General features: G+C 40.7%; 2 protein-coding genes across 2 annotated transcripts in view; one reads left to right on the top strand and one right to left on the bottom strand.

Moving 5' to 3' along the window:
* The window catches only part of hpse2 (heparanase 2), a 50,527-nt gene extending 47,300 nt beyond the window's left edge, over positions 1 to 3,227 (bottom strand). Inside the window, exons 1-2 of the mRNA XM_026189375.1 lie at positions 2,809 to 3,227; positions 984 to 1,138 (exon numbers count right to left, since the gene is read on the bottom strand). Coding sequence (XP_026045160.1) covers positions 984 to 1,138; positions 2,809 to 3,194 — 541 coding nt within the window. The 5' untranslated portion in view covers positions 3,195 to 3,227. The remainder of the gene's footprint in view (positions 1 to 983; positions 1,139 to 2,808) is intronic.
* On the top strand, positions 1,071 to 23,329 carry cnnm1 (cyclin and CBS domain divalent metal cation transport mediator 1). The gene is made up of 11 exons (XM_026189373.1): positions 1,071 to 1,456; positions 7,138 to 8,653; positions 13,154 to 13,297; positions 14,405 to 14,545; positions 14,660 to 14,829; positions 15,048 to 15,147; positions 16,629 to 16,774; positions 17,247 to 17,490; positions 19,734 to 19,838; positions 20,721 to 20,822; positions 21,203 to 23,329. Exons 2-11 carry the CDS (start codon positions 7,207 to 7,209, stop codon positions 21,280 to 21,282), a joined length of 2,679 nt encoding a protein of 892 aa, XP_026045158.1. The 5' UTR covers positions 1,071 to 1,456; positions 7,138 to 7,206; the 3' UTR covers positions 21,283 to 23,329.
* Positions 23,330 to 23,402: the final 73 nt, after the last annotated feature.

Raw genomic sequence — 23,402 nt, forward strand, 5'->3', positions numbered from 1 at the left:
ATCTTTTTTTTATTTTATTTTAAAATTGTAATTTAACACTGAAACCAGAAGGCTGCGGCAGTTTAACACACTGCCAAAGCCAGAACATAAAGTTATATCTGTAACCCAGTCTGTTACTATTCAAAGAAACACACGTGTTTTATTGATATCTAGCAAGACTAAGTATATAGACCACCTCCTTACATCGCCATTTACATCCTCAGTTGTGACTTTTTTTTATAACACACATTTATCTAAAATGAATACAGTCTAGTGCTCTGCCTTTATCATGTGTCTAACATGAAGTGTGCGATCAAACTATTTAAATAAAATTAATCCAAGTTAATTTTTAAAGTGTACACATTAGGGATGCGTTAAACTGTAGTCCACTGGGTTATACTAAGACGTGTTTGTAATATTTTTTCAACACACTTTAGTGAAGCCATATAAAAGTATCTAGCCAAATATCTGCCGTTTTTTAATTTTTATTTATTTATGTTTTTTTTTGTTTTTTATTTATGAAAAACTGAATATTTGGCTCTGCGGACCACGGCGAAAAGCCGCCATTGTGACATGAAATGTTAGGTAAACACAGGTGTTTCCAACAACTTTAATGAAGGTTTTGTGCTTTTAAGGTGTGAATCATAATTAAGATGATAACACCTGTGTTCATGTCATAACGTCCTGCTGTGAAAAAGGCATAACCATACTATAGGATCGATATATTAAAAACAGTTGTAGCGGCTAGTAAAATTATTTGTTTTCTAACTTTTCTTTTAAACTTCTGTTTCTCTCGTCTTCGCTTTCGTTTTAGCTAGGAGTCCTTAAACTGGCAGCGTAGCACAGTTTTATGAAGAAATAGGCAACCCTAGCTTCAGAGGATTTAACATTCCCTCAAAGAAATGGGGACTGACATGAGAGCAAACATTTAATCATCTTCTAAAAGTCGGTCTAAAATAAATACTGGGGCCAGAGAGAGAGGAGAAAATGTCATGTCTAATCACCGTCCTCGTAGTTTTTCAGATAGTAGTCTGGTCCCGGCCCTCTGAACTTGGCGAGGTTCTTCTGGTTGTTGAACTGCAGGAAGTCTGTTCGCTTTCCACCAAAGCGCAGAAACGCGGGCGACAGGCCTCGCGCCAGGGTCACGAGCCGCTTGGAGCTGCGGATATGGGACAAAAAGAAAACACTTCAGCAACTGGGTGGTTTTTACAGACTAGACTCACACGTTAAAACTGCTAACCTGTGTACATTTATAACGAGGGATATATTTGTTAAAGTCAGTAAAAAGTCGTCGTTCTCTGTGATCGTCCTGTCTCCCGTTCTTCAGTTCCGTTTACTTCAGACCATCCAGCTATTAAACAGATTAGCTACAGAAGAAATTGGATTTTCCCGTAACTGCTAATTTGCTGCAGGTCTATCATAAAACTTTTTCCCCTCGTCTGCAGACCCACGACGCATTTGGCAGCCACTACAGCAGGTAGTACAAGGCCATAAGCTGATGAACAAAGGATTAAAACGACACACACACATGCTTTGTGTAGTTGACGAACAATTCTATCCTCAATATTTTAAAAATATTTTTCCCAACTAACTTGCTGTTTCTTTACCTATTTTCTTTCATACACTCAAGCTGCCTTTTACTTATTCATGTTCTTTATTCACGTGAAATAGAGGCCGATCAAAGCTATTCAAGCTAAGTTCATATTTAGTGAGTATGAAGTTTTCATTTTTTTAAAAACTAATTCAAAGTATAGAGAGAGACTTCTACTTTGCTCGATTGTCAGTCTAAACCACATAATCCAGTTCAATTATGAAAAATGCGGAAACGGCCCACGAGTCTTACTGAATTTTTAATTTTGGTTGATCACACATATGAATCCTCGTCATTTCAATGTAAGGGTAACAAACAACAATACGAACTACAATAATAAAAAATATAAAAATCAAAGTTGGAACAGTGGTTAGGTGACACGTAGAAGTGTAACGGCTATGTGAATAAAATATCAAATGTTGTCATATATTTACTGTAAAATAATAACCGAGAATGGGCCACGCGCGGATTAAGATGTGCTCATTCTTTGTCACTGAGTGGTTTCCAGTTTATATAAGAAGCTGTACCGAATAACATTATCTGGCATTACTCAATACATGTCATAGCGGGCCAGAGACTTCTTAGGGTATTGTCAGTGTGTTTAGTTTAAACACACTTTAAAGTTATTATTGAAAGTCTGGGTTTTAATAATGCTGCGCTTCATTAGCCAAAATATTGTGACAGTGGCGCGGGTCGTGGTCTCAGTCTGTGCTTTCCTCCAACTGTTCAGAGAAATACTCAGGGTGAAAAGTCAGCAGTAAATAAATAGTTACCCTTCATTATTAAAAAAAAAAAAATGCAACATAGCTGCCATTGGAACCAGTCGATCTGTTCTTTTAGTTATTTCCAGAAGGTGAAAAGTAGATTGGCTAACTTATGAAAGTGACATTTTGCATTTTAGATTTAGATAGACATTAGATCATTTTTATCAAATCTTGATGCAACAGTGCACACTGTAGACTATAATAGCTGCAACCCTAAATGGACAGTTTTTGAAGGAATCGTCCACTCTCAGTGTAGTCTTTTTTAAAGTTAAACTTTGCGAACCTCAGTCAGAATCAGTATGGAGAACTGGACTGCTTGGTTCCCGGAGTGAGAAGGAAACGTGCTGGATCGATCCATGACAACTCAGACAACGTGGCTGCGTGCGTAATGAATAAAATAACCTCCAAATATTTTAGAGGAGGGCACCCATATAGATCGATGTAGACGACAAGCAGGAAAGGGTTCTTTTGTACCTCAGAAAGTCCAGCCATCCGTCTCTGATGATCGAGGGGTCCAGTTGGAGAGAGAGGAAGTTTTCGTTGAGGACTCTGATTGAACTGCGGGTGTTGACATCCAGGAGAACCAGCGTCCTCTCCAAGAAGCCTTGGCGCTTCCCAGCGACTGCAGGTCTCTGATACGTAGAGGAGGACGAGAGCACCGACTGCACCATCAAAATAAGCAACGATGCCAGCCACAGGGAGGGCCATGGGAATACGCGCGGAGAGGATTTGGGCATCTTCTTGGTTTGGAGAGCAGGGGGATCAGTGTGCGCAAAGAAGCTTAAAGGTGGAAAGAAATCAAGCACTAAACAAACTCTGCTTCCGAGGAGTTCGATGGCGGTTCTATACCTCGGTCTCATCGATCTGGATCTGTCTTCCTGTCTAGCTGTCTCACCCCCTCCGCCCCTGCCCCCCCCCCCGCCCCTCCGAGTATTTCTGGGAGCTGCACGCAAGAGCGCACGCCCCGAGCCAGCCTTTCCCGTTGTGAGAGCAAGAACTGGTAGGAGGAGAGAAGACAGTACCGCCCCTCTAAGGTTCTCCGAGGTATGAGGACAGACTACTCGAAAGTCTTCCCAGTTCACAAGTATAAGAATTTAGTCTTACGAACTATGATTGCAGTTTTTTTTCCTAAACACCGAATACAGAGGTTATTGTTTTCTGAAGAAACTGACATTAATCGTTGTTTCTTAAAACGCTGTTATAATGGTAAAATCAAATTCAGATTTTGTAGAAAACTCGAGTTCAGTCCAGTAATTAAGGTATACTCAAATACCAACAAGTAAGAAAAGTACACATTTAGAACCGATTAAGTCCTTTGGGCGAGGATAAAAGGCTTTTTTCCTTAAAAATGATAAGCCATGGCGGCTGGTCCTTTCGGAAAGATAATAATCAATCATTTAAAAAAAAAAGCTGAAGAAAAGCAAAACTTGGATTAAATGTATGCAATACTGTCATATGAAAAAAATAATTTTAGAATAACCATATTGATAGCGCAATGGGAGACTGTATAAAGATCTTCCAGAAGTTGTGCTTAGACTCACCTAAATTCAGGCTGACCGTACGCAGGCCTCTAATCGCCTGGCCAAACTGAAAATCTCAGTTGTCCATCATAAGAAATTATTACAGCAGAGACGTTTTACGTCGTATTTCTTAAACTAAACGTTCCAGCAAAAAGTCGAAAATATTAAAAGTAAAAGAATCTCGAGGCTGTTGTTCAAAAAAACAAAAATTCAGCTTCAAAACAAAAACAGATCTTGTCAGCAGCATAACTCATGATCATTGCAAAGGCTCTGCTTTCTTGACAAATAGATTATTGATTGCACATTTTAGAGATGGCACTTGGAGATGCCAGTCTGGATATTTGGCCTCTTTTCAGAAGCATTCAAAACCAGTTTGGGATGTAAGTCTCCGCACATGGAACTTACCTATAAATTCTTTATATGGCTTTAGTCCAGATGTTCTTGGGATACTTGTGAGCAAGCACACACCAACCAAAGTGCAGGCTACTGCGCTTCCCCCCATCCGCTTATTTCTTTTTTTCCAGGGCGCAATGCGCCAAGCTCTCCTCAGGCGATTGTCGTTTAAGGTCACTGCTGTCTCACAGATGAGCAACGAAGTACTTAAGAGAAAAAATGCACAAAGTTAAGCTCAATTTAATCGTTTCTTTCCGGTATACAACACCTACTCACGAATCCACGAAGCCACAACACAGAATCATCCAAGCAGTCAGGCTTTAGGTTTAGGGACACAAAAGTTCCCCCCCACAAAGCAGATTAAAAGATTTTATTTGGTACAAAGTGGGCTGATATTTCTTAGTGTCGCTCACGAGTGTCAGAAACTCTGACGTAACGTTCTCCGTGGGGTGGTAGCCTGTTTTCTCCGGCCTGTTAGAAGAAGCAGACCCACGGTCAACAAGAGCAGCAGAAAAGCACAAAGTCTGATTTTCCGCATTTCTTCATATTGTCAGTTGGCGCAGATAACATCATAATTAACATGCGCTTTCAATTCAACCACAGTTTTAGTTTTCAGTGGAAAAATATTTAACATTTTCATATAATTAGATCTCAAATGCGTTTTGGGACATCTATCTCACCCTTGAGGATATTTTATTCTAAAAGAAGGAAAACGGAACCTTTGGCCTATCGAAACAGCACTATCATATAATATTCTAAGAGGAAATGGCATGGATAATGAGGATGAGTACGCAGGAAATTTTTGTCTATTATATTTTCTCTTTGCTGTTGTTTTAGTGAATGTTAAACTCCTTTACGGCCTACCGATCGACTGTACTGCTGAAATTTGAAAACGGTTTGGTTTGTTGTTTTTGGATTTGAAACTCAAATTTAAACCAAACAAAACAGCACGGTGACTTTTTACACTCTCAGCTTCTCCACGGGCCGGTATAAAAAGAAGTGAAAAATGCACAAGTTATATATAAAGTTATGTTGTTAACTCTAAGCTGTCAGTGGAAGAAGAAAAACTTTCTAGGAAAATATTAAATCAGTTAAACATATTCAGTGAGGGAAAATAGTCTGCTACTATTACAATAGACTAGTTCTTCGATCAAATCTAACCTACTCTAATTTCGTATTTAATAATTTGAAGGGAGAGTTTAATCATGATGTGCGGTAATGTTCTCGTTGCTTCTTTTGAATGTAAACTTTACAATAGTTTGTTCAGGAAATGATTCGCAGCTTTAATTAAACTGAGTATTTTTCTGTCTGTTTTGTGTTTAATGTTAAAGACACTGCTGCTGTATAAAAATCAAGATCTGTTGCTGCAATCATGGGAAATTATTGCTTTGTGAGGGGAAAAAAAATTACTGACCGCAGCAGAAAAGCAGCACGAGTTATATCATTCATCCAGCAGGGTGTTTGAATAAAAGAATAGAGCATAGAGACGTTTAAAAACTTCCTAAGCAGAATTAGGTTTAGACAAATACACTGAATCATCAGAGCATTTTCGGCGACTTTTGTTGGGCGGACTCAATGGCCTCCAATGCGTTTATTTTGATCGAGCGTGAAAAATATCTCATGTAAAACATATATGGTCGACATATTCATACGTCAGCATAATCCTTAACGATGCGAATTTTTTTATACGCATATATTTTTTGGTTTTGTTTGGCAAACTATTTAATGTGTAATTTTATCAGGAAAATTCTCTGTCATTCTAGGATGACAGTTGGAGTGACAGTTTTATAACTTGTTTTGCTGTTTTTTGTCGTCTGAGTAAAGTGTAGCAATGACTGTTTGCCCTTTGCGCCTTCAGTTTTCTGCATCGTAAATCCCACAAACCGGTCACCGAACTGAGATGCGTTAGATCTGAACCAGCTGATCACTGAACTGTACATAATAATAATAATAATAATAATAATAACAATAATAATAATAACAATAATAAAAATAATAATGGTAGTAATAATAATTATAATGATAGTAATAATAATAATGATCTGTGGGACTTGATTGTAATTATTTATTTGCAACTTAGTTTGTTTTTACAAAAAATACCAAACGAACAAACAAGAACAATCCTCTTCATGTCAACATTTAAACGTCATGAAAGTCAGTAAAACGTTGTTCCTTGTCATATAATCTTTAAACAGAGGCTAATATTTCCAAAGCGTATAGAAGTTAAAAGTGATATCTATAATATATACATATATATTTACATATATATGAAATGTGTGAGTGTTCTTTTAAAGTAGATTTAGATACAGCGACACTTTGTTTTAATTTGTTAAGGGATGCGGTTACTGAAACACAAACTATTATAACAGAGATTTTAGAAACACATTACATTTATGTGTTTATCCTGAAAGGCAACAAGTACAGTTTTTCAAACTGTACTGCACCGAAAACAGGTGGCGATGCTGCCATCTAGTGGGGAGTTTAAAATTGTAAATGAAAAAATTACTAAAAATAATAATGAAGTCTGAGCTCTGCACTAACGCACAAACTGGCACACAACACAACGCAGCATTTCTTTCTATTCATTTGCTTACTTGATACACATCCCAGTTTTTCTCATTTAGTTTCTTTTTTGTATTCAGCTTGTATATCTCTACTATTTAGCAAGTAAATATCTTCCTCTGGCGTAGCTGTAGGGGCTCTATCGCATGAATCATAAATGATTGGGCATTTCCTGCTTTCTATTTATAGAAAGCAGCAGAAAGCAAATAAGCGAGGCTTACGTCAGGATTTGTCATTTATATTTAAGGTGCCAGCTCACAAACACACACTTGAATTCCTCTCTCTCTCTCTCTCTCTCTCTCTCTCTCTCTCTCTCCATGTTACCCAGCTGCTCCATCCATCCCATCCGCAAACCACGTGACCCAGTTCTCCCGTGTCCTTCAGCGGCTCATTCAGCATGATGGCTGCGGATGCTGCGGATGCTCTCTGCAGCATCCTGCATCCGCGCCGGCTCTCCCTCCTCTTTCTTACCGTCACCATCTCCTCCCTGCCGGCCAAGACAACGGCGCTGCTCGGCGTCCGGCCTGAAGACACCCAGAGCGGAGAACTCTCCGTGCAGGACGGGATACTGAGGGCTATCGAGGGGACCCGCTTCATGCTGAGGGTTTACTACTCCGCTTCTCCAGGTACCGAAAATCCCAACAGCCTGAACATCAGCGGCAGACCGGACGCAGCACCTGCCGCCCCGTGGATCGCGTTTATAGAAGAACCAGGTGGGGACAGTGGAGATGCAGAAAGTCCGCTTCTGTCCAGGGGGAATCCATGCGAAGAGGAGAATGCCCGGAGCTCAGACATCGAGCTGCTGGGTTCCTTCAGATCCACCTCAAGTCATAACTCAGTCTTAGTGGAGCTGCTCGCCAAAGACCTGCGCAGAGACGAGGTGATCAAATACTACTCCATGTGCGCGTTCGATGGAGTGAAATGGGAGCACTTGAGCACCAAAGACTTCTGGTTGGCGGTGGTGGAGAGACCTCCAGAGGCAGATGCTTGGCTGCAGGCAGGAGTCTCTGTGCTCTTGTTGGGGCTGTCTGCTCTGTGCAGCGGGCTGAATATTAGCATGCTGTCTCTGGACCCGGTCGAGTTGCGGGTCCTGCAGAACAGCGGCACAGAGAAAGAACAGAAATACGCGCGAAAAATAGAGTCAGTGCGTAAACATGGCAACTACATCCTTTGCACTGTGGTGCTGGGTAACGTGCTTACAAACACGTGTTTTGTGGTGTGGATGTGCCAGATCTTAGGAATGACCGCTCTCTCCACTGCCTCATGCACTTTGGGGATATTTTTTATTGGCGAGATTTTACCTCACTCGGTGGCATCCAGGCACAGTCTCGCCATCGCATCCAAGACCCTGTGCGCGACCCGCCTGTTGATGCTGATATTTTTCCCCATCGCCTACCCGGTCTCCAAGATTCTGGACATTATGCTGCACCAAGAGATCAGCAACTTTTACACGAGGGAGAAACTGGTGGCCATGCTGCGTGTCACAGACCCCTACCACGACCTGGTCAAAGAGGAGCTCAACATTATCCAGGGAGCCCTGGAGCTTAGGACCAAGACCGTAGAGGATGTGCTGACACCGCTGTCAGACTGTTACATGCTGTCCTCAGATGCTGCGCTGGACTTCTGCACCATGTCGGATGTGATGCAGAGCGGTTTCACACGCATCCCTGTTTATGAGAACGAAAGGTCCAACATTGTAGACATCCTTTTTGTCAAAGATTTAGCCTTTGTGGATCCTGACGATTGCACTCCTTTGAAAACAATTACTCAGTTTTACAAGCATCCCATGCACTGCGTCTTCAGTGACACCAAGCTGGACGTGATGCTGGAGGAATTTAAGAGAGGTAACTCACTTCACTTTAAATCATATCAGAGGTTTGGTCTCTGCAGTCTTCATATCTCCCTGTGTGTCCTGTCTAGGACCTCTACACAACTTATGAGTAAGAAGTCAGCTGAGCATGTGAGGCGCCATATGTTTTAAAGCAACCTCCCACCAGTTAGGAGTTAAATGTTCTTTGAAGTGACTGTGCACTTAAGAACTACATTTTCAGTCCAGAAGTCAATGTATACATCAGCCCATTGGCTCAAAGTGGGCCTGCCAGTAAAGCCCTTTGATCCCCAGAGCAGTGAGAGACATATGTGAAATCTGATACTGTGTCACACAGTGTGTTTGGTTCAGCTAGAGTTTAGAGGCTACCATAATAGGGTTATCTTAAGAATTTATGTGATGAGAGAGATTTAAGTCGCCTTCCCATGACAACACTGTGAACTTCATCTGGCCCCAGGCTCGGTACCCATTTCTATGCAAGTATCAGTTATCGGCTCCTCACTTAAAATGCTTGAAATGCTAAACTGTATCAAAAAAGGAATTTTGCACGATTTGCCTACACCAGAATTCATCTTTCTCTCTTCTCTGATAGCCATCTTTGCTGATAAGTGAATTGACAGCATTGCCGCACATGCAGTGATAACATCAGTTTACTATAGAGGAAAAGTGCATTGCCTCTCTTTAGGGACTATGTTCAGTCTTGATAACATTAAATATGATTCAGATTTAGCGCTCAGTAGCAAAAACCTCTGACTCCTCGACTGAAAGTGTCACATTGTAAAATAAAGACACACTGCCACAGCTGTTATGCAAGGAAATCTGTTTTATAGACAAAGAAAGGGCAATACATGTCTGCTGAATGCAGCTGGCCTTGGCAAGATAATGAATTATGTTGCCACTTACAGTTCAGGAGGTCCACTACACTTCACCTTGCCTGGGATTATGAAATATAGCTTTGGTCTGGCACAAGTGATCCATGAGCTCACACTTGACCCACATGTGTGTCAGCATCGCTTGTGTGTCTCTCTTGGGTGTGAAGCCTGGTTTCACCTTTAAATTATTTGTGCACACTTAATTGTCAGCCCACTGTGACTTTGAAGTTCCTTCCACTCTGTAGGTCATCGCCAACCAACCCTGCAGAGCAACCATGAAAAATTCAGCTCCAACCTTTCCCTTCCTCTCTCACCTCCCTCCGACTTTGCTTTCATGGCTAAAAGCCTCCTGCTGGTCAGGAAGCCTGGCTGGAAGCTGTGATGATGTCTCACTGAGATGGTTGGTGGGCAGAGGTGAGGTCTGTGTTAGAGTAAAGAATGGAAATGTCACCAGGAAGATACTATCGTCTGCAAACATACTGTTGAATGGAGAACTTAGCCATGCAGACAGTTAGCATTTTTCAGTTTTTCAGGCCTCATAAACATTCAAGTTGAAATAGAAAGATTCTCCAGTCTCAGCTACAATTATCTTTTTTATTTTTTAAAGTTGTTTGGTAAAAAGGTGGCAGAGCAAGTGAAAAGATAATGCAATCAAACAAGTAAAAATCTATCAGACAAATATAAGTCTTTCCAAAATCAATAGCAAAGAAGCTGCTTTTCTTGTGGATGTTCATGCTGAAGAAAACCCCCCTTTATGATTGCACAGCAACTCAAAAATGCTTTCTACAGTGTTCTTTAGAGGCATGTTTTTCTTTGTCAGCCATCAACAAAGAGAATACTTAATGACCACAACCTCAGACAATTCAACACGAGATACAAAATTCTGCAAACATCTAAAATAAAAAAGATGGAATGCACTTTACAAAAACATACAAAAGGAAGGCCGGGGGAGTCGTGGAAAGCAAATCCTAAGGATTGTTGAAATAAACATCAGGCTCTATCCAAATGAAAGAGGAAATACCAGAGAATAAAAAGAAACAGTTCATGAGTCAAAGCATACCACCTCATATGTCAAGCATAGTGGTATTGCTCTTATGGCTTGGGTGTGTATGGCTGCCAAATGAACAGGCACGCTGGCTTTTATTTATAACTGTCTATTTATTCATTCTGCTGGTGAAGGGCCAGGATAAGTAGCCTGCTCACTCTGAATCATACGCATCAAAACTCTCAGGGTGAATTTTTATCATGCAACAGGACGGTTATTCTAAACACATGACAACAAAGAAATTTTCAGGGTGAAGAGGTGGGATATCCTTAGCTACCAATAAGCAGAATCAACTGATTCCTGAAGACCAGAATAAAAATAGTAAGACTTCACAATGAGTATGGCTCGTTTGAAGATGGCTGCAGTAAAATCCTGGAAAGCTTTACCATGGCACCTTCTTGTGTTTGTGGGTCAGAGCCTTCAGGCTGCAAAAGATTTTAAATATGACAATTATTATGTTATCGTTCATATTATTTGTGAACATCCAACCCTTGGAAAGTACACTATAAGAGGATTACATTCCCAAACAGTTGCTCGTATATTGATGCAAGCCTGCTCAATGTAAAGCATTTGGCAATCAAATTGACTGAGCTGATGTACGAAACCTGAACAGAGCAGACTTCCATTTATACATTTAGGCTTTTGCAGCCAGTGTTTTATGCTGCTGTAAATATTAGATTTTTATTAGGAAAAGGCAAGGTTATTATTCTTATATTATTCTTAAGTAATAGTAGCAGCACCCCTATAAAAACACTGCATTATAAATTTTACTAGAATGCATTAAAGATAATAGGTTTTTCCTTTTAATATTGCTTTTGGTTGAACTCTAAACAACATTATATAGATTTATAATACATTTATCATGTGTGTGTGTATATATATACACACACACACACACACACACACACACACACACACACACACACACACACACACACACACACACAAAGTAAAGACTTGTATCTAAAAACAGAACCGAATAGATTCAATTACACATATTTTGGAAAATAAGCCACTTTAATACAGCATCATCCCTGCAACGACTCAATAGAGTGAATGTCACAAGAAGTCAACGCCGCAACTACACTACAAAAAATAGGCTCAGACTCAATTAACAAACCACAGAAGGTAGACACAGTTTAAACCAACTGTTTTCATAAGCTGTTTGTGCACCAGTGTAGAGGAAAATTACTGCTCCGGAGACATAAAATGAAATATTTTATTCCAGATCTCATTTTGGCTTTAATGCTGTGGTTAAATAAGCAGATAGAAATAGGTACAAACATGCACAATCTAAAACACAGTTTTCTAACATAGACTGACGGAGCCACAGAAAGTGGTAGAGGAGAAACGTTTTGCAAAAGGGACAACCATGGAGGACCCAGTTTTGCTCCGGGCATGTGTGTCTGCGTGTGTGAGTAAGTGTGCGTCATTCTGCAAGAGTATTATGTAACATATGAATGATGTAATGCGGTGCCCAGGCACATCAGCAGCTGAGAGCAAATCCGTCGCTGACTCACCTGAGCTCTGCAGAGACATAGACCTGAGTGAGTGCAACCTCACCATCTCAGTCAATCCCTCACAACCCAGAGGTTCATGTTTGGATATGACTGCCAGTCAGTCAATCAGATTTTTTTTTTCTCTTGTTGCAGTGGATTAAAGCATTTGATCCATTTTATCCCTTGGCGGTGATCCCCTAAATCGGCCCATCTTATTTGAGCCACAGATTTTATTCAAAGTGAGGCTGGAGACTTTTTCATGTGTCTGTTGGAACCTGTGGTCTAGTGACATCATTTTGGTTAGGTAACTTATTTGGTCACCAGACTAACTCGTGTTGATGAAAGCAGAACAGACTGATGAGTTCAGCATATTTCAACATATCTGATTTTTAAGTGAGTGGAACAGAAAATAATGATAATAAAAAAAAATATCAATATAGAGCAACTTGTTTGTGTTGATAATTTTTTTTTTTTTTTACTTTTCTGTCCTTGTATGTTCAAGTTTGGTTGCGGCGTTGACTTCTTGTCACATTCGCTCTATCGAGTTGTTGCAAGGATGATGCTGGCGAGCTACGTCATTGTGTCCGACAGGCTTGTCGCGTTCAGCTAAACACAGTCGCAGTGAGCCCTCGGTTTGCTCATGGATGTGTACAGATGTGCTGTGGGTGTGTGTATGTGTGGGCATGAGTGTTTACCGAGGCGGCAGCAGCATGGGCAGTTTATTCAGCAGATGCAGGCATCCCCAGACTGATTGTGTAATCTCTGTGTTTACGTAAGGAAGCCAAGTCTTCCAACTGTCAAAGTGTCTGGAGACTAATCCCCCAATGTCCACTTTCTTTTTGTCTGAGAACACAAACAAGGGCAAGTCTGGCATTGAAGTCATTTTCAATTTAACCTCTGGGATAGATCCCTCAGGTTTTTAGTTGGTGAATTAATGCTGATTTTCATCTTGACTGCACAGAGCCAGTTGGAGGCTGTTGACTGGAGTTATTTTTATCTGCTTACTTTGCCTCTCAGCACATTGCACGAGCAGTTTTTAGCCCAAGCTCCCATTTTGAAAACATTCTAACCTGTCCTCTTCTCTTTTCTGATGACTGCAGGAAAGTCCCACCTCGCAGTGGTGCAGCGGGTGAACAGCGAAGGCGAGGGAGACCCCTTCTATGAAGTGATGGGCATCGTCACCCTTGAGGACGTTATAGAGGAGATCATCAAGTCTGAGATTGTGGATGAGACAGATCTGTACAGTATGTATAAACATAGTGTTTATGAAGCTCTGCATCAGGGCTATCTTATTGCTTCCAGCTCCCCTACTGAGAAGATTTTCGCTTAATTTATTGCAGCAGCTGTCACATTTTGTTCAGCTTTGTGCTCTCCAGCAGTCACTGGAAAATGCCCAGATAATCAGCATAAATTCCCATACCAGTTATTAGGACTGCAACTAATAATGCTGTAGTATGAATTGTGAATGGGTTGGAATGGAATGGGGTTTTTTTGTGGTCCATCTACTTTGCTATTTTCTCATCCCGCTATTGGTTCCACCTTCTCTCCCCTGTTGTTCCCAGCTCCTTCCTAATTCTTAATTAAATAATGTGACTAAATGACCCAGTCTCTTCAGATAATCGCCATAATCCCCTTATTTTTTAATTGGCTGGAAACACTCTCCACGGATTCAAATGAATTCAAATGCAAAGCTCCCTTCATTTCATATCTAGTCCAGTCTGCACCTGCTTTCGCTCACTGAATTTTAGTTTCCTTTGTTATTCTCCTGTACATTTTCACAGCAGTCCCTGCTCTCAGAAGACAGCAAGATATAATATAAGTGTGCTGCAGTTGAAATTATATACAGTGTCTAAAGCAGTTTCTGTGAGTGGTGCACCTGTGTGTCTGCATATAATGTTTGTGTGTTTATATATAGCACGAGGGACCTAATCTCTTCGAGCTTTGTCATACAGTTTTTTCATGAACCCAGCTGTTCTAGAAATAATATTGTAGCAATAATGCATTTAATGAAAAATATATAAATATATATATATATATATAATACTCTGCAGAGGATAAGCCAATTTATCAGTCAGAGGTTACAGCACTGGATAATCTCCAGCTCTGTACAGCTTTAGATGAATATACTAAGCATGCTGGATATAGAAGTGCACCAATTAATTAGTGCCACATCAGAGTAGTTCCTAATTAATTATAGTGCAAACAAAAACAATGACCTCGCTCTGCATATATGGCACATTAAGTAATTAAACCTAATTAATGAGGTAAGAACTCTTTAGCTTCTCTAACCTATCATCAGAGAAAATGCTACATTTTTTTACGCACTTTCTCGGATTTGTTTCTGTTCATAGCTGATAATCGCACAAAAAGGCGCGTGTCCAACCATGAAAGGAAACAGCAGGACTTCTCTATCTTCAAAGTGGCAGAAAATGAGCTGAAGGTGAAGATCTCGGCCCAACTGTTGCTTGCAACACACCGTTTTTTGGCTACAGGTAGCATTTGTGTGTTTGTCTCCATGAGCTGAATGCTAAGCATTTGCAAATAACATGAGAACAAAGGCCAGGGGACGTGGTGTTTCTCCCTTGACTTGTGTTGTTTCACAACAGAGGTGGAGCCCTTCAGGCCGTGTCACCTGTCAGAAAAGATCTTGCTGCGACTGATCAAACATCCCAGCGTTGTGCAGGACCTAAAGTTCGACCCCAAGAACAAGCACGCTCCTCAACACTACCTCTTCCAGAGAAACAAACCTGTTGACTACTTCATCCTGATCCTGCAGGTACTTCTAAACTGATAAAAAAAAAGGGTTTGAATAAGAATTAGGAAGCAAGCAACAATTATCTGTGTGCTCAGCATTGTTCTGGCAGTGAATTTGCATTTGAATGTGCATTTTTCCCTGCGTGGGACGCTCCATTAGATGAGTAATCAATTGACTGTTCACATTATTAGCGCAGTGCTCAAACCTAATCCATGTAAATGGCTGTGTTAATCTTGCAGGGACGGGTGGAGGTGGAGATAGGAAAAGAGGCTCTTCGGTTTGAAAACGGAGCATTTTCCTACTATGGCATGCCAGCGGTCATCCCACCACTGCCTATTGGTAATTCACTGGAAATATGAAGCAATATGGAGGAGGAATTTTGAAGGATCTCGCATGATGAAAACATGCAGTGCATTGGGGGAGGTGAAGTGTATTTCCTGCCTTAATGCCACCCTGTGTCTGTATAGTGTCAGCCTGCTGAGCAGCAGCAGCCGTGGGAAGTAAGTAATTAAAAGAAGAGATTTCAGAGAATTTCCCAGTGGAAGGACATGACCTGCACAGGATTATATGAAATCCAGCTAAGACTGCAGAGCAAGTCTTTTGCTTTCTCTCCCTGGTTTCTTGTGGCGGTAGTGTGTACATTTTTTACGTGTGATGTTCAGGGTGAGTTTAAGCTATTTGCGAGGCCTCATTAAAAATCTGAAAATCCCTACTTAGGACATTTCAGAATTTTCTCTCAAACAGCTGCACAATCATCACATCTCAAAAGAGCAGCTTTTTACAGTTTTTTTTTCTCTCTTTCCGACTCATCGCTCTGCATTGAACTGACAAAAATAGCTTTTCTCGCTATTACACTAGACAGTGCTGAACACAAAAACAGGCAGAAAACAGTGTAGATGAATTAAAAGGACCTGCATGACCTTCCGTAAAGCATGCTCAGTTACTATTCAAATACAATTTTACTGCTCTCTTGTAAAGCAAGAGAGTGAGTCACTTAAAATGCATTTGGGGTTCAAATATGACTTCATTTTCCAAGCATGAGGTAAAAGATGAGGGTGGCCAGTGCAGCATACAGCACCATGGAGGGTCCTGTTGGACCACTTCACCCACTGTGTGAGCAAAAGTTGCAGCACAAGGGCTCAGTTTTTGACTTTTGCCTGTATTTTTAAGTTGTTACACACGAATCACATCATGAGAACGATTGTTGACGCTTTTAATTTTTATCAGTCCTAGAAGTCTTTTTTTAGCCTATTTTTCTGACAAAGACATTACCCGTGGCTGCTGTGCTACACTGAAATAAGATGATTAAGCCAAGGAGCTGAGCCAGTGTGTGTCTTTAATGTAGTGACAGCAGATTGATTAAATGTGGAAGACTGGCATGCACTGTTGAGATCGTGCCTAATTTCTCTTGACAGATTGCTGGTTATTCATCATTTGTTTTGCATATGAATGGCTCATTAAATGAGGACCTTTTTAACACTGAAGGAAAGAGATTAAAAAAAACATTATTATGCAATGGTTTTATTGTATAATAATAATATAATTTATGTTAGCTACAATTAAAGTACCTCAAGAATAACTAAAACTTGAAGGAGAGTTATGAGATTTGCTAAAATGAGCTTAGAAATATAACTCAAGACTTTTTCCTAACTGACAATTGAACATTTTGTTGAGGTATATAGAAGAAAAAGACATTATAACTTGGACTTGTTTGTGTGAACTCTTTATGCTTATTCTGGTTAAGGATTTTGACCTTTACAAATGATGTATGTAGAAAAAAACAGACCTCAAAATATGTTTCCTTCTTCTGCTCTGTTCAGGTCAGAGGTATAGCTCCCGGGCCAGCAGCCTGAACCAGTCGGATTCATTACTGAGCGGAGGCAGTGTGGGTCAGCTCACTGCAGGTGGAGGGGTCTATTTACCAGACTACTCAGTCCGGCAGCTCACAGACCTGCAGATCATCAAGGTTACAGACGGCTGCACACACATAACCCAGAAAAATATGAAGAAAACCACTGTTATTATAGGCTAAATTAAATCTCTAATTTCCTGCGCACTGAAGGAAAAACTTGGGACCACAAAGGAAGAAAATTTTTAAGCTCCCTCCATTTAATCTTAAAATTTCCCAAAAATGCTTCCGCTGCTGCTGGATTTGCCTTTGATATGTCCTGATCCCCGTTTCTGACTGAACACAGACATCCTGTCTCTAACTCTCCCACCACACAGCCTCTTTCCGCTAATCACTGCGGATAATTGAGCTCCTTTTCAAGCATGAATATCTTAACCTTAGATGATACATGTGCCCTCTCACTTCACCTCGCCTCCCTTTTCTTAAACACAGTGCACGTTTCCTCTCGGCCAAATGCGCAACTCTTAACGGTGGCTGCACACACAGATCTAACGCTGATGATAATGGCAGATTTCTTGGCGGCCCACAGATCACCAGAAACCACTACCACAACGCCCTAACGGCCACCAGGATGGACAGCAGCCCACAGACACCAGAAGCGGTGGACACTGATGGCAAAGGGAGGCCTCCGGTCCCAGAGGCCCGCTCACACAGCATCGCCCTCCCCCTCACGCACACACACACTCGACTGGGACTGGCACGCCTTGCACATCTCCATCCCCATGGTGGCCTTCGCAGCACCTCGCAGCTCAATGAAAGAAACCGTATTGTTCGTAAGTAATATAGATGCCTTTATTTAACAAGAAGTCAACTAAAAACTGTAATTTGTTCATGAGGCGACCGTGGCTCAGGGGGTTGGGAAGCGTATCTGTAACCGGAAGGTCGCCGGTTCGATCCCTGGGCTCTCTGTCCTGGTCGTTGTGTCCTTGGGCAAGACACTTTACCCTACTTGCCTACTGGTGCTGGCCAGAGGGGCCGATGGCGCGAAATGGCAGCCTGGCTTCTGTCAGTCTGCCCCAGGGCAGCTGTGGCTACAACCGTAGCTTGCCTCCACCAGTGTATGAATGCGAGAGTGAATGAATAGTGGTATTGTAAAGCGCTTTGGGTGCCTTGAAAAGCGCTATATAAATCCAATCCATTATTATTATGAGATTTTTCTCAGGCAGCACCAGGTTTTTACACCACCTAAACTTGAAGTATGAGGAATTTCCTTGTGTTGGTCAAATTTTCTTTCAAAGAGGAAAACAAGCTTTAAATGCACAAATTGAAGTTTGTGCATCTGAAAGCAGGGATAGAGAATTTTAAAGAAACACCATTGATTCATTTAACTATTTTAAACAAACATACTGATGGCCCGTGATGTGGAAACACAGCTTGATGTTCCCCATGTTGTTATTTGAAGATGAGCTATATAAATAATTATGGCAAAACTAAGAAATTAAATGAAATCAGCTGCTCATAATAATAAAAATTCCATCCTCTAATCGTCCCCTACTTCTTCATAAGTATGCATGTGTGAAATCAGCACATAACTTGGAACAAATAGTTTATTTTATACAGTACAAAGACTTCTGTCCCTGTACACCACTGCAGTGGACTGTAAGTCAACATGTGATTGAACTGCAGACTTTCAACTTCACTTCAAGGGGTTTTACAAAACGTGTGCGCAAACTGTTTAAGAATTGCAGTCATTTTTATACACACTTTCCCAATTTCAGAGGTTCAAAACTAATTGGACATGCTGAAATAAATTTAAAGAGGTTTTTAATACTTGAAAAATGAAAAAACTTGGCTGCCTAGAACACGCCAAACGTTACCAAATGTGTTTGCTCCCTTCAGATTCTCTGCCAGGCCTTTTCTGCAGCTGGTTCTTGCTTGTTTGTGGGTCATTCTGCATTCATCACGCACTGATGAGTTGAGATCAGGTGACTGACTTGGCTGTCGAAGACTATCTAATTTCTTCACCTGGAGAAAGTCTTTGTTGCTTTTGCACATAATGAGCGGATAAACAGTGTGGCATGTTCTGGATCATGAGCCCTTTCTCTCCTTCTCCACATTTTTCTCTTCCCACCATAACCATACAAGTTCATCTTGTTTTCATCTGGTCGAGTGATTTTTTTTTTTCAGCACAGTGCAGGCCCTTTTAGAGGTTTTTTGGCAAAATCTAATCTGATCTTTCTATTCTGGAATGTAAATGATGCTTTGCACCTTGTTGTAAACCCTTGAATTTCCATTCATGAACAAGTCTCTTGATTGTAGGCTTTGACAGTGATACAAAACCTCCTCGAGAGAGTTTTTGACTTGGTTAGATGATGTAAAGTTGTTCTTCAGCTAGGCCTTTTGGTGTTGCTGAGGTTACCAGTGCATTCACTCTTTTTAAGAGTGTATCAGATTGTTGCTTTTACCATCTCTGTGAGGTTTTTACTGTCTCTAATGATGCGAAATGATGGTGTTTTTTTTACTTGCATTAACATTTCATTGGGCCTCATATTTGAAATCAGAGAAAAGCTTTAACACAGAAATTCAACACTTTGAATCGGATTCATTCAACATATTTATGGAGGGCACTGACAGACGTAAAGAATGACTCACAAACGGCAAATATTCAAAATGACTCACTCACAGGAGTCGTTCAAATGTGACATCAACCAATCTGTACTTGTTTCGAAGCTTAAAGGGGTCCCACATACCATCTGTCTTATGCAGTGTGTAGCCCGTCACCCACTTTTGTGTGCTTGTTAGTTCCATTAAGAAATGTCACGGACAGATGGCTCCACTCTGGTTGTCAAAAAAAAAGTGTCTACAGCTTTAAATTACCATGTAAGAATTAAACTTCCTCTGCTAGTTGTAGGTCCTCTTTTTTACTTTTAATCCTACACTGGGTACTATTTTTAATATTCAGCCTCCTCTTGGAGGCCCCCAAAACACTTAAATAATACTAAGCTCTCTAGCTCCCTCTTCAGGTAGAGTTACAAATATGCTGCTTCTCGTTTACTTGTTTAATTTCATTTTACAGGCAGTAAATCCGATGGGCAGAGAAGTCCAAATGATACCGTGTTCCTTCGCATGGATGAGATTCCCTATATCCATGAGGACCGGCCAGAAAGTCATGGAGAGGATGGTGAGTGCCACTCAATACAGCCAACAATCAAACATTTAATTTTTTCATCTTCAAATGAAAAATTTTTTTTTTCCAGAAAACGTTTTTTTCCATAAGTAAAGAGATGCATTCACTGGTCACTTTATTAGATACACCTGTTTCTGTTTAACACAAATATTCTTTCATGTAGCAGTAATTAGGCATGTAGACAATGTCTGGACAACCTGAGCATCAGAATTGGGAAGAGAGGTGACTTGTGTTGCATGGTTGTTGGTGCCAAAAACTGCTGATCCCCTGGAATTTTCCTACATAACCATGAATGATGATCAGAAAAAGAGAAAACATTCAGTGAGTGATGATTCTCTGGGAGAAAATGCCTTGTTGATGTCAGAGTTCAGAGGAGAATGGCCGGTCCCCTTAGTACCAACGTTTATAGGATAATGTGACATGTCACAAATCTCAAATGATGTCAGACTGTTCTACTGAACATGACAGTGAGTTCACTGTACCCAAATGGCCAGCATAGAGCTGAATCCAATAGAGGTCCATTTGGATGTGATGGAATGGGAGATTCATATTGTGGATGTGGAGTCAACAAATCTGCAGCAACTGGGTGGTGTAATCATGATCATTCCATAAAGAATTAAGGCAGTTCTGAAGGCAAGAGGGGGTCCAACATGGTACTAAGTGTACCTAGTAAAGTGGCCAGAGCGTGAATATAGCTCTGTATTTCCTGGTTTTCAAGCTGTGGAGGATGTGTTCATTTTTTTTACTTACGTCACAAGTTAAGGAATCTCAGTTTAAAGCTACTCTACAAAATCTTTTGCAGAACTTGTCACCTAGTGTGGGCCGTGTATCTACGTAGCACCCCCCTCCCTTTCACTCTCGAACTTTCTCCCTCAGATGTGCCTACAGAGTCTCAGCCATCCACCTCTCCCTTCATAAGCTCTTTGTCTCTGTCCAGCTCTGAGGAGAACATTGGCAAGAAGCTATTGCGTAAATTGAGTGAGTAAGCCATTTGTCATGAACACTAATGCGACAGCACTCCCACACATGCTGTCAGATGTGCCCCAACTTTTCTGTCAGACATAGCGATGGTGCCGAGTGTATCTTAGCAACAGGTGATGTGCTACGTCTTTCTCAACAGCCTGCTGCTTCCTGCAAAGCTCATTCTCCAGATGCAACTAAGCCATTCTGGATCACATACAATATAACACAATGACTTTTATCTATTTATTTGAGGCTGTAGTTCTGCTGTACTGTACATCTGATGTTATATTAGTTTGTGACAAGTTTAATTTAAAAGTAGTACAAGTATCATGCTTTTGGTCTTTATAAAAATGAGAGCTGCTGCATTTTCACAACATGTTCTCATCTGTTTCTAGGTAACAAGAGGAGGAAAAAGTCTCGGGATGGAGAAAACAGTTTGGAGGAAGGTTCAGAGCAACAGCCAGTGACAAGCTAGCACAGTGGCATGTAGGAAGAGGGATGACGCACACATCCTCTTCCTCTTTATCATTCACAAGATTAACTACATTAACTACAAACTCTTCGTATACCCCCTTCAACTCTCAGGATACTGAGCCATCTTATCTGCTGTAGCCATCAAAAATACTCAGGTCCCACCCTGGCCCACTTGATGTATAAAGCGTGATTGGACGGATCTAAACAGTAGTATTTGAGTTATCCAGCTTTGCACCAGTGCATCTTTTGTAGTTACTGGTACATCCTTCTTTTATATGTTAGCTCTATCCACAAGGTTAACATTTATTCATAACATTTAAACTGTAACTTGTTTTTGAATTTTGTCACTATAAACCCAACAAGGGCCTTAGATAGTATCTGAGCCAGCTGATACACTGATATTTATTATTGAGTTGTCATGTTAACAAGGCAGTTTCCACATACTGTACTGAAACCACTGTTTGCACAGGGAACTGTCCTAATGTTGCCATAAGGCGGCAAACTACTGCCACACAACCCAACACACACTAACCAGTGGCGGAAATAGAAAGCCAAACAATAAGAGCACAACTTTTTTTTAAGAGAAACATTGTAACTATATACCTATATTTAAAAAAAAAAAAAAGCCACCAATTAATCCTCAGCTTGAAAGACTACTTGTTGTATTCAGTGACTCAGCAACGTAGAAGGTTATAGTCATATACCTGAGTTTTTATATGGAAGTGTGAGGAAAGTAATTTAAAGATAGCAATATAAGTCCTCCTAAATACTGTAAATCGCTTGGACTTATCACTGCACTCCACGTTCATTCATAAAGTTCATAAATGTAGCTGTACAGACACACCTTACGTGTTTCTATCAAGCAACCACCATTCCACCTTTTTTCCTCGGTGTCTTCATATTTTAGATAAACAGTCATTAATCTGTTGTTTGATTGCATTCAGTAGAACACATTGTCTTTTGTGCATTTCATAGGGAGCATAGAAAGTTGTCAATGTACAGTTCATTTCGCACAGGGTCACTCACTAAAGCTGCACACACCAATTAAAAATAAGCTAGGGGTTTATGGCATTTGGATCTTTGGGTTTGGGGATCCAGATGAACATTAGGGGCATTACTGAAGAAGAAGTTGCTACTTGCATGTTTCTCTGTGTTGCTTTTACTATAGAATTACCCCCTGCTTTTCCATATGCATGACTACGATGCATGACTAGGCTGCAGTACATTCTCAGCACTGAGACGCTGTTTGACTTTCCTGAATCCTATGTAGATTTTAAGATGGCTTACACATAGGCAGCAGATTTTGGGTTTTAATTGCTAACGTTGAAAAGAATCAGCAAATGCTGCCAGCTAATGGAGAAGCACAAAACAAGGCTGCAGACTTCATTGAAGGTTCCGCTTTAACAGCTACTAATGATGTACACGGGGATTGGGGAATTCAGAGGAAGCACAAGAAGGCTGCTCAAGAAGGAACATTTTAATAAGAAACAGGAAATAATCTCCTACTGCAATAATAAACGAATTGATTCCATTTAAATTGTGAGTTAGTCCCCCAGTGGACTACGCTGATCTCTTTTCTTGAAATCTTGAACCTGAACAGAGGGAGATTTGCCTGACGAAAGCAATATGACATACACTGACGTCAAGCCACCGCCTCTTTTCAAATGCACACAAAGGTGGTGTTCTGGTACGCTCAGTGATTTAATTCAATCTGCCTGGTAAGGCTAAGTACAAAGGTTATTGCACTGCTAAGCTTTTTATATTTGACCCCGCTGTACCAAACACGCTGGGGGAGTGTGTTTTGATCTGTTGACTCTAAGTGTGAATCTGGAACTTTAAGGGTGAGGCTTTTACAGAATTTGCAGTTGGTTTTCACCTCTTTATATTTGTAAGGATTGATGTAGTGTTTGTTTGGGGTAAACTAACAAAGATACATTTTGTAATGCAAAATTCAGAGGAATATATTAGCAACCCAAAGATATCAAGAAATGGATCAATCATTCTACACAAGGGTAAATTAATTTATTAATAAATCTACTGGAGTATTGCTCTTGTCTGCTTCATTTGTCTTCATCTGCAGGGCCTGCTAAAGGTCGGTGCTTATATGCAAACACTATCACT

The sequence above is a fragment of the Astatotilapia calliptera genome, chromosome 13, assembly GCF_900246225.1.
Source record: "Astatotilapia calliptera chromosome 13, fAstCal1.2, whole genome shotgun sequence".
NCBI lineage: Eukaryota > Metazoa > Chordata > Actinopteri > Cichliformes > Cichlidae > Astatotilapia > Astatotilapia calliptera.

What these genes read in the sequence shown, in the direction of transcription:
- cnnm1 (XM_026189373.1), top strand. Translation starts at nt 7,207, where the DNA reads ATGATGGCTGCGGATGCTGCGGATGCTCTCTGCAGCATCCTGCATCCG. An exon ending in CATCCCACCACTGCCTATTG is followed by an intron (nt 15,148 to 16,628) that starts GTAATTCACTGG and finishes TGCTCTGTTCAG; the next exon opens with GTCAGAGGTATAGCTCCCGG. An exon ending in TGAAAGAAACCGTATTGTTC is followed by an intron (nt 17,491 to 19,733) that starts GTAAGTAATATA and finishes TTCATTTTACAG; the next exon opens with GCAGTAAATCCGATGGGCAG.